The sequence below is a fragment of the Molothrus ater genome, chromosome 2 (genome assembly GCF_012460135.2).
Source record: "Molothrus ater isolate BHLD 08-10-18 breed brown headed cowbird chromosome 2, BPBGC_Mater_1.1, whole genome shotgun sequence".
Taxonomy (NCBI): Eukaryota; Metazoa; Chordata; class Aves; order Passeriformes; family Icteridae; genus Molothrus; species Molothrus ater.
Window position 1 is genome coordinate 72,141,720 of NC_050479.2, and position 19,226 is coordinate 72,160,945.

General features: G+C 37.3%; 1 protein-coding gene across 2 annotated transcripts in view; it reads left to right on the forward strand.

The window, feature by feature from the left end:
- The window catches only part of MICU2 (mitochondrial calcium uptake 2), a 137,603-nt gene that overhangs the window by 57,581 nt on the left and 60,796 nt on the right, over positions 1-19,226 (forward strand). For both annotated transcript variants that reach the window (XR_004982144.2, XM_036404127.2), the window contains exon 2: positions 13,943-14,090. Coding sequence is in view for 1 of the 2 variants with exons in the window: in XM_036404127.2 (XP_036260020.2) it covers positions 13,943-14,090 (148 nt within the window). In the remaining variant the exon portion in view is untranslated. The remainder of the gene's footprint in view (positions 1-13,942; positions 14,091-19,226) is intronic.

The window sequence follows — 19,226 nt, forward strand, 5'->3', positions numbered from 1 at the left end:
TCTTTCTGGAGTCATTGGAATCTCTGCAGTTTAGACACCAAAAATGTATTCTGTTATTAACACCCCTCCCAATTAGTGCTTGAATTCTGGAAAAAAATATATCCCAAAGATGTACTATAAAATGTTAATCTTTACTAATTAAACAGAATCTGATTTTCAACCATATTGCTTTTGACCCACTTTTGATAACATCATTTCAGATTGTTTCCAAGATGTAAAGAGTGACATGCATAATCATTAGACCTAGGTCTGAAGAGCTTAAGATGTTACCTTAAAAACAGTTTGGCAATAATAAAACTGTTCTAGCTGGATTGATGAGATCAGTGAAGTGTGAGAAACTAGATCAGTTTTGAGTAAAACTATGTATAGTTTAATTTGAAATGTGCAGCTGCAGTTTTGCAGAAAACAAAATATATAGCAAGCACAATGCTTATATTCAGCCTGAAGTTAAAGCATTTTTTTTCCAGCTATCAATTTACAGCTTAAGATAATGGATTTTGGCAGTGTGCAGAGCTATTAAGTAATGTTTATTAAAATGGATAAGAAAAGACTTAAGAGTTGGCCTGTAAAAGAATTTTTGAAGGGCTGGTTAGTGAAATAAAGAATAGCATTTTCTCCTAGAAGTAAAGTTTTATATCCCTGGAAAAGTCATTAATGAAAAAGATTGTGGTGATATCATCTTATTATTTAATGCAGTTTATGAACTGATATGGAAACTGTACTTAGGATATTTTTTTCGCTTCTACTGTGAGACTGAAGTTGCTAAACATCTATACTAGAGAGAGAAATAATCAATTATATTTAAGTTTGCTTCAGTCACAAAACTAGCATACAATTTGACATGACCTTAATATTCCCAGGGTCTATTATGCATTGTGCAGTTCTTCAGAATAGGCAATAGATGTGTGAAACTCCATGCCAAAAGTCATTAAAGCACTAGAAGTTTGCATGGACTCAAGGAGATGTTGGGTAAATGCCAAGGGCACTTACATAGCCAAGGGTTGTTAAAAACATAGAAAGAAACCACATCCAGCTCAGGATGTCCCTGAGCTCAAAATAAATTAATACTGAGAGAATATTTTTATTCCTTCCTAAGCATTTGCTTCTGACCAATGCTTGAATTGATGCATACACACTGCAATTGGACTTTTAGTACTATGTCCAACTCACTGAGATGATCTGACCTTGCAGTCACACACCATAAGGAAAGAGAAATCATGTTGGATGAGGTGGACCTTTGATCTGACCCAGCACAGTCACTCCTCCTGTCTTCTGAGATCATTTGTGACCTAATTCAACCTTAAATGTTTTCCAAATACTTTAAAGATACGACTAGACATGTGCACGAGTTTAGTTCTGAACATGAGCAGTGTATGTGTGCATTTACTTGCTTTTCTGAATAGAAGTGCTTTTGAAATCTGTAGATCTGCTAACAGGTCACAAAATTGACTGCCAAGCAGGCAGGCTAACAGGTCACAAATTGACTATGGAGCCTTGGGCAAAGGGATGCTAAAGCACTTTTTCTGCAGTTAGGAGCAGGATATCAGTGTAACTGCCTTAAATGAATATGTCTCTTGGCAGTAAGGGGTGCCCTGGGGCCCCATTTTTGACTGCAGGGGCTCCCCAAAGGCTGAGTGCCTCAATGGACATGATGGCAAGGAGAGTTTGAGCTTGACAGAGCCCATGCCCTAGATGAAGCGGAGACCTAAAAAATATGCATTTCTCTTTCATTGTCTTTCAAAATGAGCAAGGTTTTTGCCTAAGCACAGTGAGAACCACCCTGTAACTGGTTTTTGTTCATCTCTCCACTGCCTTCAGTGTTGCCTCCAGAATGAACCTGTGGTCTGTGCTTGATGATTAGTATCAGCTAGAAATCAAGTCATCCATTTGTGCTTTCAAACCTTAAATTATTCTGGTGGCTAGTGAACCTTCTCCAGCAGAGCAGGAGAAAACTAACATGCATTACTTCTAGTTAGTGTTGTAAACATTTACAAATGGCCAGTCTCTCTTGAAAAAATGTGCACATAGCTGAGGTCTTAGGATGTCTGAGAAGTCATTTTTTGACGAGAGAGAAGAGTTTGAACAAAGCATTTATTTGGCTCAGTCTGGGTTTTACATAATGTCATCCTTCTTGAATTAAATGTCACAGTCAAACTCTTTCAGTAGAGAAGTCTGAGATAAAGATAATCTTAAAAATTTTGAAGAGGAGAAGAGAGAATTGCATCAGATAGAGTTTTGGACCTCCCAAAGAAATGTAAGGTTTGTGCTAATAGCACAGTCTGCTTCCAAGAGTATGGCAGATTTGATAAATGAAGCAATACTGGTAACTACGGAGGTCTTGAAAAAGAAAATCAGCACATGCTTGCTGACCTGTTTAAATGGTACTACAACCTCTGCAAAAGCTGTTTAAGGTGCAGCCAGGATAGCTGAAAACAGCTTTATCTCTGGTACAGAGGAATGTAGCACAGAGAAGTGGATGACCCACTAGGTACGGGGTTTTCCTAGATTCAGATGCTGCAGAGAAGAAAATTTTGGTGCTGGTTGTGACCTTGCAGTCTCACTGAGGGTGCAGCAGCGATGGACTTTGAAGGGAGGATTAAGAAAACATACTTGAACTTTCATTATAGAAGAAAAGTACAAAATTAGAGAATGGAATTTATAAACACTGGTAAAAAATGAAGGGTCAACACAACTCTGCTGTTATCAGGAATACACTGGTTTTACACTCTCTAATAGCTCCAATTAAAATAAATATTTGTCAGTGTTACTCTATTCACAGAGTCTGATACTGAATTTGACTTTTAGGATAACTCTTGATAATTCTAAGTGGAAAAGTGACCTTTTGAATTTCTCTGATGTAAATCTAGTATTCTGAACAATCATCTCCTTGATGTCCAGTTTAAAGGTAGTAAGACCTCTTTGCAAATACAGTGTGTGTGTAAATTTAATTTATTTAATGAATTCAAACTTCTGTTACCTTCTACTGGTGCCCTTCACTATATCTCATCTGTTCAGCTCTCTGTGGATATTATATTAGGGGCTGTCAAAAGCTGATTTTAAATATTCTGATCTACACAGCAATGTGCTAGAATTTTGAAGATTATCCTTGCCAGTTTTGTGTGTGATGCATTTTGCAATCTATTGAAAACTTCAACTATTACACAAGTTCTTTGATTAAATGGTGTATGCTTAGATCAAAGTAAATATGTTCTTTTGAATGGGAGAAATTCTGAATTTCTGAGTTATTTTTTCAAATATTTTGAATGTATTGTGAATTTTTTACAAACTAATGTTGATTAAAATATTTCCTTAGTAAATTAATTATTATTTTATTACTAGTTTTAGATAAAACTTTCACTGTGGCTTCTGTTTTTCTGAACCAGTGGTGCAGTGGAACGGCTTTAGCTGTCTCTTTTCATCCAGACTTTCCATATGTAATTTCTGTATCAAATGGAAATGCTGTAGAAGAAAAATTCTGCATAGGTAGAAAGTTTAAAAAAATAAGCAAGTCTATGAAAAATATGCCTAAGCCATTGGAAAATATAGTGAGTTTTAAGACATTCAGGTTTTACACATGACATTGTCACAAGATCAGTGACTCCTACAGAAAAGAAATCATTTGTTTAGAAGGGAAGTCAGCAGCTTTATGGAGAAATAAATATAATTTTACAACTTAATTACAGTATAAACATTTCTTGTGGTTGCAATGACTTTGTTGTTATTGTTGTATTAATCTTACAGGACATACGGATATTTGTTTTGGTACCTCCTGGGACCTGCTAAATCCTCTGAGCATAGCTCTGACCAGTCTTCTAAAGAGCTTAACTTGTTAACCATTTTTCATTTGTGTGACTAAATGTTTAATAAATAAAGGAGGAAAAAAGACAGAAAGAAAAGCTTTAAAGATATTCTATTTTCTTTTCTTTACAAGTTGTTATTCTCTGATTAATTTGCTACTCTGGAAGTTTTATCTAACAGTGTTAGTTCACTGAAATAAACTGAAGAATTTCACACTTCCCAGCTGCTGTTGAATGCTTTAGGAGGTTTGGTGGTGGTAGTCTTTTCTATGGCAACCTAATCAGTTCACTCCTCTTCACTTACAGCACCTTTTTAAGTACCAGACTCTCGGAGAACTGAGAAAATATCTTGGTATAGCATAGCTAATAATGGGGGTAAAATCTGATAGAATTCTTCAAGAGTAAAAAGTATATTGTGACTTTCAGGTAGGGATTCCTTTTGTTTTCAATTTGGTTCTTTATGCAGAAGAACCTGGAGTGTATAGATCTGTCCTTTCATTTTGGGTTTTTTTCCCCTTGAATTTGTGTGTGTCTTTATCTTGAAAGATTTTTTTAATAAAAGGGCTGGAGAAAAGCTTAGAAAACTTAACTTCCCCCTCACACACTTCCAGAGAGTTTTCAAGCTTCTGGGCGAAGGACTAATGTGGTTAGCTCTGTAATGTTCACATTATCACAGAAGGGGATTCTGACACTTTCTGAACACAGTTTTCCTGTCTTTCCAGCAATCTGCCACCTCTAGGATTCTTAGATATTTTTTCTTCAGGACTTGTATGTTTTGAGTATTGCCTATTATTTGGGGTCTTCTTCTTTTTAGACAGTGATTTTTTTTCCTAAATTTCAGAATATTTATAAGAAATGCTTGTGTAGTTACAATGGCCTCTCCTGTTGTGTTTTAATTTTATTGGGGGGCTGGGTGTTTTTTGCTTGTTTTTTATTTTAAAAAACCTCACAAACCACAAACTGTAAAACTTGTAATTCCTTTACCAGTATTTACTGAGTTTTATGTGGTTTTGCTGTAGAAAGCCATCCTAAGAGTGTGTACAACTAGTGTGCTTACTGGTATAATGTACAGTGACTTGTAACACTGCTAAATACATGTGTGGATTAAAACAAGAGCCTTAAAGCATAACCCGGTAGATCATGCTTTGCATGAAGAATAAACTAAAGGCTTCTCTCTCAGTTGAGCCAGCAGAACTTTCTTCCAAGAATCATGACATTTTTAAACTGAGTTTTCAGACCCTTCCAAAAGGGAAACACTGAAATTTGGATGAATTCATAATAGCTACATGTTTCTCTTAAAGTCTTTGCAGATTGGCTAAATAGAAGCACTCATTTACAGAAACTGATGGCAGATAGCATATATTATAGTTGGATATTTAAGATTCTATTTTTTTTCATTCTTCGATAGTGTCGTATAAGTGTTTTTAGGCCTTACGTACATCTTCTCTTCAGTTTGGTTTGAGTTCTGTTTACTCTTCTATACAGAAACATAGCTCTTAGTCCAGGAAGATGAAGTCACAGGGTATTTCCACTTGGGGGGAGCTTGTCTTTGGTAGAGAAGTGGTTTTAAATCCATAGGTTCTGCTGCTGCAGGGCTGGTTTTGATCAGTACCGTGGTAGCCTGGTTGGCAACTGCAGCACTGGGTGTATTTCTTGTAATGCTGTCTCAGTGTCATGATGAAAATTCCCTGGCAGAGCAAGTACGAAGTACCTAGGTTAAAAATTAATGGGATTTGCGTGATTATATTGGCACACAACGTGTTTTAGGGAGTGATACAGCAATCCAAGGCTCTTCTACATCCACCCTTATTGGAGGCACTGTGCCATCAGCCACTGTTTAGAACATTTTGTATGTGCAAACATGTTAAGAATAGTGCCTAAACAAGATGGATATTCTGAAATGTGTTTCAAAAACACACAAGTGACAGTGTTCTCTGATGAGAGAGAGGCAGTTTCTTTCACCGTGTTTCCCTTGAAGCACATACTTGGTGTGTAAAATATGATGCTGGTTGAACGACTTTGAGGGAATACTTTTGGCACATTGTTGCAAACCTAGGGCATACAGAACTCTTGAAAGTGTATGTAACCATTGACAGAGGCACTCTGGAGTTGTTTTAAAAAGCTTGTGAGACAAATTCTGGTATATTTCTGTTCTTTTTTTATCTCAAATTATCACTAAACTTCTTACTATCTTAGTTCCCATTCCATTGTGTTTACCACTTCTTGCTCAGCTATTACACAGATTAGAATAGCCATCTTGTTTCTAGTCCCTTTTACTCATACATGAACGTGGATATATTTAAATATTCACAACCATTACATGCTAATGCAATACATTTGTTTAGTTACCAAAAAAAAAAACCCACTTGAAAATGTAACCACTTTGCTTTTTTCTATGTAACTTGACTGTCTGCTGCCTCAAATCTAGCTCCCTTATCATCAGAGTTCCATCTCTTTAAACTTGAGTCTGTACTGTTTTGTTTACCTATTGGAAAGTTGCCTTCTCTTTTTGTTATCTTCTCCCGGTCTAGGTTTTAAACATGCCTTCCCTTAGGTTCTTCTGCCTAGGTCCCTAGGTCCAGCATTAAATATTTACTCCTTTAAATTCTTCCGTATGAGCACTGAGTCCAGAATTTGTCATGTTCAGAACAAAAGTTGTCTAGCATTCAACCACCTACTATTAAAGCAGTTAACTTTTTTTTCCTGTCTGTACAGTTGCAGGACCAAGCACTATGACAGTAAAAACCTTTTAAAGCTGTAAATCATCAGGTAAATATATGGCACCATATCAGCTGGCATGAGTTGGACTACAAAACTTCCAACAGTTTGAAGTTGCACTTTTCAGACTCAGGCATACATAGTCCCTTTCTCAAGGGTGTGCAGTTAAAACTGAATCTCATGTAATAAATGGATTATCTCTTGATGTAGTTCAGAACAGATGAAGTACAGCCTCTGTCTGAGTTACCCAATCAAAGGAGGCAGTTATTTGAAAGGGCATATGGTTTCCTTCTGCAGCAAAAGTACACTTAAGAGGTAAAGTCCTATCAGCTTGAAAATCCCGAAGATCTGCAAGCTCAGGGTAAGCAAAATCAGATGGCTTAGAAGCTTTCCCAGCTCCTTCAGCGAAGGTGTGCGGAGAGACACTCCATACATCATTTGAATTGAGAAGGAGGAGATAAAATAAAGATATTATGGCATTTCAAAACAAGCTCGATCAGCAGGTCAAGGATTTCTGCCCCTTCACTCTCTCATGAGACCCCATGTGAGGAGTTGCATCCATCTCTGGGCCCTCCAACGTAAAAAGGACATGGACCTGCTGGAGTGACTCCAATGGAGGGGTACAAAGATGATCGAAGTGCTGGAGCACTTCTCCTATAAAGCAGCTGGACAGAGACTTTTTACAAGGGCATGTGACAAGGGGTGATGGTTCTAAGATGAGAGAGGGCAGATTTAGGTTAGATATTAAGATACAATTCTTTGCTATGAGGGTGGTGAAGCAGCGGCACAGGTTGTCCAGAGAAGCTGTGGATGCTCCTTCCCTGGAAATGTGCATGGGTGGGCTGGATGAGGCTTAGAGCAACCTGGTCTAGTGGGAGGTGTTTCTGCCCATGGCTGGGGATTGGAACTAGATGATTATAAAGTCCCTTCCCACTCAATCTGTTCTATGATTTTATGATTTTAAAGGCACACAATAAAGCACCACACATAGTATCTTTCAAACAGTACACAATGTGTATTGTTTATGCATCCACACATTTTCTTTCAAAAATATCTAGCTCCTCTTACTTTTAAAGATAAATGTATTTGTGTCTTCACATTTTAACTGCTCTTTAATGTGAAGTGATTGACTGAGAAAGATCAGTGAGAAGGAGATGTGACACATTTTTCACCTAAGACTACTGAATGTCAAATACAATGTAATGAGCTCTCCCAGAGAGCTGTATGGACACGTTTCCTGGGCGTGTTGTCTTTGAGGCATCAATGTGGTGCCCCTGCCACTCTGTATGCATTTAGTACTTCTGCACCAGTGTGTTTGAGTGGTGTGTCAGTCTCAGTAGGGGAATGTGTAAGGAGGCTGGTGTGATAACTTGCAAGTAGAGGTGAAAATGTATGGTTTGTTAAATTAATTAACTGGTTCCCCAGCTTGTTAGAGCTTGGGTACCTTATCTGCCTTTCTTCTATTCTGTTAGAGGAAATGTGCTAGTTTCCTACTTTGTTTTAAGCTTATGTTTAAAAATGAGCTCTGGTAAGGTAGAAATTCTAGAGTTAAATGCTGAAATTAAAAACCCTTATAAACTGAGACTGTTTTCTCTATTATCCTCATGTTTGAGTTAATTCTCCATTTGGTATGGGTGCTCGTAACAGTAGATCTGCTCTGTGTGCACAATTTAGTCTGAACTCAGTGAAATACAAGGGGAGGGAGAGAAAAATTAAAACCAGAAATGGCAGGGGTTTAGATGCAAATAAACTCCTCAGCTGCTGCTTCAAACATAACCGTCACTAATTAGTACCAGCACAGCAGAACTGACTGAGCAGCTATTTGAAAAAAAGGAGGGGAGTGGCACCTGTTAGTGCATAGAAAGGGCTTCTTCTAATTTTCAAGTGTTTATATGCAGCCATTAAGAGCAGCCAGACATGAGACTTTTGCATTCTCATTCTTCTCTTGTCCTTACTTTAGCAGGCTGTTCTCTGTCTCAGAAGTAGCTCCTGATAAGGTATTTTTAATCTCTTGCCCTTTTCATATTTCATGACTGTTAGAGCTTTTAGAAATGTAGTTGCTTGTTCAGTTTCAGTCACTCAAATACTTGGAATTTGGAATTGATTTCCAGAGAAAAATATTCTCTGTATGAGTTCGTTGCTTTCCCCCTGTGCCCCCCCCACAAGCTTACTTCGTGTCCAAGCTAAGTTTGATTTGCAGGCTCAGAAAACATAATGTTTAAAAAAGTAATACAGATCAATTCACATCATCAGAACATTTTGGTTCTGATCTTATTTTTTTAACTTGGTGTTGGTTTTGGTAACTGGTGCATTTGATCAAGACATGGCTCACTTTCTTTATTGTAAAAGTACCAACTACTTTTGCACATACTTATACAAGCTTTCTTAAATATTATGATTTTGAGCTTTGTGTAAGTCACATATTTCTGTCAAATGGATTTCTTGTCAAAACTCTCTTTCATCTGTCAATTATTGCATCATATGAAACTTTGAAACATTCAGCTCTGAGCATTATTCCTCTGTGCATTCAGCATGCATGCTGGGTATGTTAACATGTGCAGCAGAGTTGGAGGTCGAGTTACATTTTTTGTTATTTTGGTCATTGCAAAATGGATTGGGTTGAAATTGAGATACAATAATGACACTAGTTAACTGCAACGTTTTCATCGGTCGTACAGAAATTTGATACAGAGTTGCTAAATCCTTCTGTAGATCTAGTGTGAATTAGTGGCTCCAAACTTGAGGCTCCCAGAGATCTGGCTGGCACCAACTCGATTTTAATTACGTGCACACATTGGTTTAGTTATTCTTGTAGCAGGTAAAATGAGTGTAACAAGTTAATTCTTTCAGATTAGGAGAAGAAAAAAAATATTGGTCCTCTTTTCTCATGAGAGGGAAAAAATGGCATCTTAATTTCATTTTTTCCAAAGGAAAAAGGAAGGAAGCTATGTAGATAATAGAAGAAAGAAAGGCAATGAAAGGATACAAAGAGAGAAAAAAAGTAGATTGTATGGAAAGGAGTAAAGAAAAAAATTATATTGGAAAAATTAACTGGAAAGTGTATTCTATCTTATAAGCAGAAAAGATTAAGATAGAAAACTTGAAAGGCACAGGTGCATTAAAACACCAAATGCTGTGCAAAGGGACAAAAAGTAAAATTAATTAGAGGGGAAGGCATAATTTTAAATTGAAGGGAGAGATAAGTGCATATGATATTTTAAAATATTTTCTGTTGAATAATCAGCAGCATATATTTGAGTTTGTACTTAAGAATGACTTAGATTTTTAATAGATACAGATTTAGTGTTACCAAAAATCATATCACAGTGATCAGCAGTGTCACTAAAAACACAGGTAAGGGTTATCAAAGTTTTATTTATGTAACCCTTCCTTTTTATTTCATTTATTTAAAAAATAAAAAATTAAAAATAAAAAAAAACCACAAAACCACAAGCCAAAGATTGAACACCATGAACACATTGAATTCTTGAATAGCATCTTAAGTTTAGGAGACTGACTGATTAATAAATTAATTATATCAACGTGAAAATTAATTGTTTGAAGTAATGTTGTTGCCCTTAGGCATTTCTCTGTGCAGGAAGCTGGGAAGGAAACCACAGTCTTTGGTAATGCTTGTAGATGCCAGTGGCTGGTCAGCTCCTGATCCATTGCCTTGTCACCTGCACAGCATCCTTCTGGAGCCCTTTTCATGTCATTCATTCTAATTTACCATCAGCTATCATAGTTTTACCATGCACATTCTGAAATTGGCACTGGAGGCTTGACATAAAACCACAAAGGCATATAAATTCCAAGTTAAAGCTAAAATTTCATTCTCAATTCTCTTGGCTGTGGGGCTGCTGTGGAGCACATGGGAACACCCAGTGTTTGAAGCCCCAGCTGGACCACACAGAAGAACAAGCTGAGCATGGAATTTCAGCCCAAGCCCTACCATTAAAGCCACGTAGCTCTTTGTGGTTGGATTTCTCCTGTATGGCACTGTTAGAGGCAGAAATAAGCCCAAGTCAACCCCAGAGTTATTTTAAACTATGCTTACAAGAATCTTGTGGTAGTAGTAATAGATTCTTCTCACCCATTGTGCCTCAGAAATTTAAATTTTTGTATCCAGCTTGCCTTGAGCTTGCACTGTTGGAAACTGCTTAGGTGTTGGATTACAGATACCTTAATATCTGAGGTTCAGCCTTAAATACATAATTATTTCTTACATAGTTATTTTTTACAGTAAACCTGTCTTTACTTGAAACTCATTTTGTGGAATAAAAGAGTAAAACTCTGCTTTTTGCCCAATACATGCATTTTTATGAGCAAAATGAGCTTTCACAGTATTTTTTAAAATGTCAGGAATGTCAAATCTTTTTTATCTGAAGGACTCATTGGATGACTCAGGAAAAACTACTTAGAAATTAGTCAGGATTTAATTGAAGTGGGAAGGATACTGAATTGTGAAGCAAGAGCTTGCCCCCCTCTGCACTCATTAGATCGGTACTTCAAAAGAAGATCAATCTTAAATTTAAGTGATTGAATCAGCCTTTTCTTCAAAACATAATTTTTATTTAATCTTTGGTTAGGCACTTGGAATAATGATTAGAATAGTTATTCAAACATTTATCTCTTCTAAGAACAAATGGGAGATATGCTTATAAGTTGGTTTTTTGGGTTTTTTTCAAAAAACAGGAGCTTCCTACTTCTTCCCATTTATTTCTATCCCTTACCAGCTGTCTTTGGTGGGTCTGGCATCCCTGCTTATTGAAGACTTGGAGAGATATGTATTGGTGAAGAAAATAATAGTGAATGAGCTTTTAAATGAGATGGTAGCTGCTCTAGCTGAGCTCATGCACATGTCCTGAAGGGTGTTCTTTGCAGATGACAAATTTCTTCAATAGTGACAGGATGTCAGGAATTTTGCAAAAGCTTAGAAAAAAAAGTAGGAGATGGCACAGCTGATTTATTTTGTCCTGTTTTGTTCTCATTTGTGCTAGTTTTGAAGCTGATATTCATAAGAAGTTAGCCACAGCTGTTTTACAACTCAGGAATGCCAGTTTCACAAAAAGAAAAGGGTTTGATGAGTCCACAATCACGTTATTGTAATTCTGATTGGAATAGGTTCCTTTCCAAATACAAGGCACCCTTCAGAGTTAATATGTGAACATGTGAACACAGAATCACAGAACAAGCTGAGTTTGAAGGGATCCATTCGGATCTTCGAGTCCAACTCCTGGCACTCCACAGGACACCCCAAGAGTGACACCATGTGCCTGAGCACACTGTACAAATGCTCCTTGAACTCTGTCAGGCCAGTGCTGTCACCACTTCCCTGGGAAGTCTGTTCCAGTGCCCAACCACCCTGTGGGTGAGGAACTTTCTCCTAATACCCAACCCACATCTTCAGGCCATTCCATCAGGTCCTGTCACTGGTCACCACAGAGAAGAGATCAATGCTTGCCCCTCCTCTTCCCCTTACAACGAAGCTGCAGACTGCAATGAGGTTTCCCCTCAGTCTGAACAGGGTGAACAGACCAAGTGACCTAAGCTACTCCACATACGACTTTTCCTCAAGGCCCTTCTCCATCTTTGTTGCCCTCCTTTGGACACTCTCTTAACAGCTTAATACCTTTCTTATATGGTGGTGACCAAAACTGGTACCTATGGATTTCAGTTAAAATTGTTGACTTCTGAAATTCAGTGTTCTGTTATCAGTAACAAATTTAGCTTTAGACAGAATTCAGATAAATACTGCAAGACCTAAGAAACTTGAAAATCCTGTTGGTTTGAACATTAGAATTTGCTTTTTACTTCTTGTCTAAACTTTTTTTTTGTATTTATGCAGAAAGATTGCTTTTCATTACATAATTTTGGTTAAAGGACAACTGTGAAACCATTTTGAACTTTTCTTAAAAATTTGCCATTGGGGAAAAATTGCTTTCGTTACTGTGAGAAGGATGTGATTTTAATAAGAATGCAGCATGTTAATACCCAGCAACCGTGAAATATTCATTTGAGATTTGCAGCATTTGTTGAGTCTTGTTAACTAAGCAATTATGGAGTCACTTGTCCCCTAAAGTTTTAAAAAGAATAAAGCTACATTTGTTGCTACATTTGATTTGTTTTTAAGCAGTATTTTCCAGAACATGCAGGTCTGAACAGCAGCAGTGCACTTGGATTGTAGGCCATGATAGAAAGCTCAAAGCAGTTCTCTCTAAACCAAAGCAAGCCTTGGCTTCAGATATTTAGAGTTAGCCCATATTTTCCTTACATATCAGAATATGACTGTTTTAAATCTAAATTATGAGTATTGTTTTTTTTTCTTGTTGTTGGTTGAAGGGATCCCACCCTTCATTGAAACCTGAGGTTTGAGGCAAACAAACATGCTACAAAGGAATACTCAGATTGACTGTAACAGGTGCTTGTAGCCTGTCATTCATTGAAATACTTTAACGAGTCCTTAATGCTAACACAGAGCTGCAAGGCATGGGATTAAATGGCAAGTTGAAGCCTTCTATTTAGAAATACAATAATGTATAATATAATATGTGACGGTAATTGTTCCATGATTAATGTTGAAATACACACAGTGTGTGTTCTGAATCTTAGAGTTTCTCATTTTCCTGTTGTCACTTACCATCTCTGAAATCCTAAAGTATAAATACCTCTGTTTCACTGGGTCTGTGTCCTCTTTTGCTGCCAGTAAGTGCTGGTGCTACTCATCAGAGTATTGTCAACTCTTATGGTTTTCATCCTGAGTCTCTCAATATTAATGAGGAGCAGGTGTAGTTGGAGATTTTTTGTTTGCTTGACTAGTTGAATCTTTGGTTTTGGTGGTATGATCTCTGACTCTTTTGTTGGTGTTTTCATTGCTTTTCCCATTTTTTGACTTCTCTGAAACACAGGCCCATATTTAAACTAGAACATCATTATTCTCCCATCTTAGGAGTTGCTTCACAGTTCAAAACTTAATTTCAGGAATGGCTTATTTGCATGGATACACAGCACATGTCAGCCTTTGCTGAGCCAGCCACTAACCTGGCAAAATACTATTTACTGTTTGGTGGGTTTAGGTTTTTGTTGTTATCAAGCTGAATTTGGCTCAGCAAGAGCCCAAGTAGCAGAGCTGGCAAACAAGGAGGTGCAGGAAGACATGGCTGAGAGCAGGGGAGTGGGAAGCAGGATCAGCCTTTGGTGACATCGAGCCATTAATTTGGCTCACGTGCTCTCAGTTAAGCCAAAAAATACTTTGACTATCATATAAGCATGTCATTCTTTAAGACTGTGCCATAAAAGCTTTTATTGCTGGTAGCTTTTTGTTGTGGCTACCCACAAAATACTGAGGTTGATCAAGATTGGGTATAAGGTTTTTTCTAATTATATCTTTGGTCTACAAATGCAGTGGACTTTTTTTTCTTTTTCAGAAGGAAGATGTCATTCATGCAGACATGGATGAAAGGCTGTCTCTTCGAAAGCACCGCTTCATGCATTTTGCATCGTTGGAATATGAAGGAGAATATTACATGACACCAAGAGATTTCTTGTTCTCAGTAATGTTCGATCAAGTTGAACGTAAGTTGTTTCCTTGTCATTGTATTTGTGAAGGGAAAGAATCTCACTGGTCCCCTTAGAGATGTCATTTGCAAATCACTGGGATAAGATCCTTTATGTTACATAAATCAGCAGAAGCCAATTTTTAAATGTTGCCCATGTGGATTCTCACAGACACCGCTACCCTTTAGACAAGTGAAGTGAGGCTGATGATTTAGAAATCTGGGGACTTGCTGGTGACATCTCTGCATAATTTACATGACTGATCGGTTTGTAGTTCCTCAATTGCTTACATGCCACAGAAAATAGAATGAGTGTATTATAATAGTGTTCATACCATTCCTGGTCCTGTTATTTTCTATCCACTTCACCAGCAAGTAATTCTGTGACCTTTTTTCTTAGAGGAGGCAGTGATGGGAATGAGTTAAATGAGAATAATAGAGCCCAGAGTTCAGTTCTACGTTTTTCGTTTTAAATCTTCTTTGATTTTTACATAATCTAGTTAAGAACAAATCAAAATCACAAGTGTCTTTTCAAGAAGAACTTTTAAAAGCGTACTTTCTGAGGAGAAGATAGGAACAGCACGCAAATATAAAGTGCATAGGTTGTTGTCCTTTTCTGCAGGTTTTCTGGTTTCATTAATTCTCTCCCATTCCTTAAGCTTCTTTCATCTTTGTATCTTCTTCTGTTATTTCCATGATACAGTTATGTTTTTAATGATACATGCTTTTTTTCCCCCAAAAAATTGGGTTTTATAGTTTTCCCAATTGTTTTGTTGGTTTTTTTTTGCTTTTGAAAGGTTAAGTTTTCCAGTTTCCAGAGAGGATTGTCACTTAGAGGACAAATACTCTGTTAGTTCACCTGCTGAGGGAAAGAGGGAGAAATCCCAGCTTTAGTAGTTGTTTGCTGCAATCTGCGCATGCTGACCAGGAGAACATGTTGTCTAGCAAAAGCCATTCAAAGCCTGGGATGCTCTGCCCACCTACCAGCAAATGCTGTGGTGACTTGGGAGTACTGAACTGGAAATCCTGAAGGGAATTCAACGCCCTGTGGAAGGGTTTGAGAGACAGGGAGAAAGAAGGAGACCAGAAAGCACTTTGATTGAAGCCTGTCGAAAATCTAGGGCAGAAAGCAGTTTAAAAGAGCTGCAAGTAGTCAAATAGGACAATTATTATTAGAATTATTGGTAATAAAAGAAGTTTTCCAGTATCTGCCAAAAATCTGTAGGTGATAAGGATACATGAATTCACTGCTGACACACAGCTTCTAATATTACACAAAGCTGAATATAAATCCTTAGAAGAACTTTATGACCTTGAGAGTCGTGGAGATTTTTAAAATGCTGGTTTTTAATTGTATGGGTGTTAGACTTGGTTCCCCCTCAAAACTTAAGTCATTAAGTTAAAAACCTGAAAGGGAACTTATTTTGAGTTTTCCAGCCTGAAAGACAGTGCGTACAGAAAATTTTAGTTTTTAAGGTGAGGTTTTCAGACAGTTGTGTCTGAAGACAAGGTTAGAGAGATAAGTGTTTGGTTACTCCAAGTATAATAGTACACTTGCAGATTTTTAATGAAGTGGTATGTGGTGATATTTATTTGTAATGCAGCCAAGTTAATTTCAGTTGCTTTGCTAATATGAGTAGGAAATAGCATTAAACAGAAGCGAATAAATAATGACAAGAAAAAAACCTTTGCTCTAATGCATATTTAGCATTTCAAATTTAGGTCAGGCTTGCAGCAGTCATCATAGGTGCTTGATAGAAAAATGTTGACGCTTGAATCTAATGTTCCTAAATATTTTTTTAACTGCCCTTGGTATGGGTTTTTTGGCCAGTAGCATAAACACAGTGGTAAGCAATTCTCTTGATTTCTCTTGCTTGGAATTCTACATTTTTATGTGACTGCAAACAGACACAGACTTTGATAGCAGAGAAATATGGCACTTGAAGTATTTTAAAGGAAGTTGTTTTTATTCATTGTGTTTCAAAGAATTTCATATGAGGAAAATAAACAGACCTATCTCAAGTGTCTGTCGTTACGGTATATTCAGAGTAGGTCAAGATAGTGAACTCAATAGCAAAGCAGCAGTTATTTTGGAAGCTTTCTGCTTATATAATAAAATAATTCTCTTTCACCCTGAACAGTGCCTTTAGAAAGGAGAAAGGTATGACACTACTTATCCTAGAAAGCTCTTCACTTACTGCATACTTAGATGCAATTTTAACATATGATCCTGCATGCATATGGTGAGTCTTACAATGCTGAACTTCAAGCTTTAATGATTTGGTTCTTCTCTACCTATTTTTGATTAATTGCTAATAAGTAAAAAACCCCAAACCTCCCAGCAAAATCTGAAGCACCCTGGTAGTAACCATTCTTCTTCATAAATATTTGCTTGGAGTTCTCCAATTGAAAGCTGTTTATGGTAATATGGAAGACTTAGGGCTGTTCTAAAGTTTTGTTTCTGCTGCACTTTTTACAGACAGTATGCAGAATGGCCAGCCTCATGAGCAGTTTAGTTATGTACATCATTAAATACTGCTGAGGTTGATCTGTCCCTGTTCAGAGATAAACACTCCCACAAGGGAAAAAGGCAAGCAAAAGGATGGAAACACATCTGAATTGAGAATAGAAGACATTGGCTGGCCAGCCAGCCTTAGGGTTTTTTGCTCATGGGTGGTTGTCACTGGAGAATTACTTTGAAATTTACTTTTAGTTTTTAAACATACTCAAATTTAGTAGAAAGTAAATGTGGTGTTGTGTAAACCAGAAGAATTGTTGGTGCTAGCATTAAAAAATACCAAAATATTTCAGCTATGTGCAGATTGTCAAGTGAATTCCTGTACACAGTTGGGTGGAATTTATTGCTGATGCAAAAATCTTAGGTGTGGCCTTTGAAAAGGTTGCAAAAGATGCAATAAATTATAATTTATTATGGAACACTTTACCAGATAAGAAAACGGATGAATTGTACTGCGAATATATCAACTGTCATCCAGCATAAGTGATCTTGAACCCTGCCTGGTAGACCTTAGTTCATTACCTCTGGTCATTTATTTCCTGGTGCATGGGTTTCTCTATTACTCATTTCCTTTAAAGTAGGCAAAAGTTGTGAAATATTTGCATTCCTCTTAATTAAATCACACCTTCAAAGGTATTTACTGTGAGGGTGAAAATAAAGAAAAATATTTACAGTACTGCCATGTGAGGAGGATGATCTGATAACAAATGCAAAGTCTCCTGACAGACTTTTTGTTATGCATATTGACAAAGCAAAGAGCTCTATAAAAGAATAAAGACGCCATCCAAAAAAAATTTGCTTGCTTTTAGAGGGAGTGCTTCTAACACCAAGTTACTCTGTAAACATGTGCCTTGTTCTATTACTGTTAGTTATTTTATGAAAGGAAGCAGCCACCTCTTTATAAACAGTGACAAACAGTAAATGAGATGTGATAGTGTGGCACAGCATTTGTGCCAGTGCAAAACTAATGTGGTAGCATTTTTTCCTACCACTTAGTTCAGTGCATACTAAATGCACCATTGGGGATTTTGGATTCATGGCTATATGCCATGTAATCTTGTGTTAAAACTGTTACCACAGGGATGTGTGGCAAACCATTGCAAAACCAGCCAAATTCTTCTGGGTAATCTGTGGGATGTTCATGTAAATCATCATACCTGATGCAATGATAGTTTAGTGAAAACGTGTCCCCTGTGACCGTTCTTACTGTGATGTAAAAGTACTTCACAATGTCTGGTAATATCTAATACAAATAATATAAACTTGCTGTGTTGCATCAGAAATTCTGGCATTTTTAACATCACAAGTACGGAAGGATAAAATTCTGCTGATGTACACTGAATTTTCACTGCAGTGCCGGAGCATTCTCGAGAGACCCTTCATGTAAAATTTGTATCTTAGACAGTTGTGCATACTTAGGCTCATATTTCAGATTAGACAACTAATGCTGTGTTAGAGCTCTATGGAAATACCACCGTTGATGTGCTGTTGCAGAATATACAAGAAAATATGTATTAGTCTTTGAAAAGGACTGTAAGAGTCCTTCAGGAAATAAAGATGTTGCAATGCATTGAATCTGAACTGTGCTTATGTTCATTTTTTTCTGGAGAAGATTATTTCTCTTCCGGGTAGAAGACAAACCTTCAGGTTACCTTGTCTGATAAAAATTGACACTTCCTAAATAAAGATCTTGATCCTTCTTTATCTGCTCAGTCCAGATGTTGTAGCATCTTCATTCATTCAGCTGCAGTAAAAGAGATCTTCCTGTGTTCCATAGTACCAGGGTACTAGAGGCAATATTTCCATGGCAGAGTCCTGTCTGTCAGTGAGGATAAGTGTGTCGTAAGTTCCCTTGGAGAAGTTGTTCAAGTTGGTTAAGCTTTCTTAAGGAGACACAATTGGTGCAAAGTTGTTTTGTGTTTGCAGCCTTGATGTGATGTGTGGCTTCCTGTCACAGCATCAGCATGGTCATGGCTGTGAGGGAATCTGAGGAAAGGACACAGTGCAAGGCTGTGGTGGCTAAAACTAAGTTTTAAGTTCTCCATTGTCCTTAGCTGAGGTCAGTGCTGGTGCAGTCAGTGGTGTTAGGAGGGCCAAGAGGGACCAAGCAGTAGATGAGCACTTCAGAATGAGCTGAGTCAGTCTTTTTATTTTTGGGTTTAGAGTTTTTTGCCTTTGGCAGGGGTTCAGATGCCTGTACTTCAGTGTCTTCATTTTGACCTGAATTTCATAGTCAATAGCTAATCAGACTGATGTGAGTCACGCATCAGTGTCAGATCTAAAATCTAGGATTCAGAGTCAAAGAATAAGGTTGAGGCTTGTATAAATGGAGAGCTTTATATGGGAAGTAGGGATTGAAGTGTTGTATGGGGAGCCATTGAAACAGCTGGGAACTGAATTCAATTCTCTCCAATTTCTAATGTGTTAACAAAGAAATTGTTTTCTCTCTATCTCTGTATTTAGTGTTTTTTTAGTACAGATATGTCATTGTTGCTCAAATCCCCCAAACACAGTAAAGAACTCTGCAAGCTGAGTATACATGACAAAGACGACCTCTTGCTCAGTGGTAGATGGAAGCTAAAGTAAAGATAAATCCAAAGAAAAAACATGATGGTTTAAGGTCATTAGATTAATCTC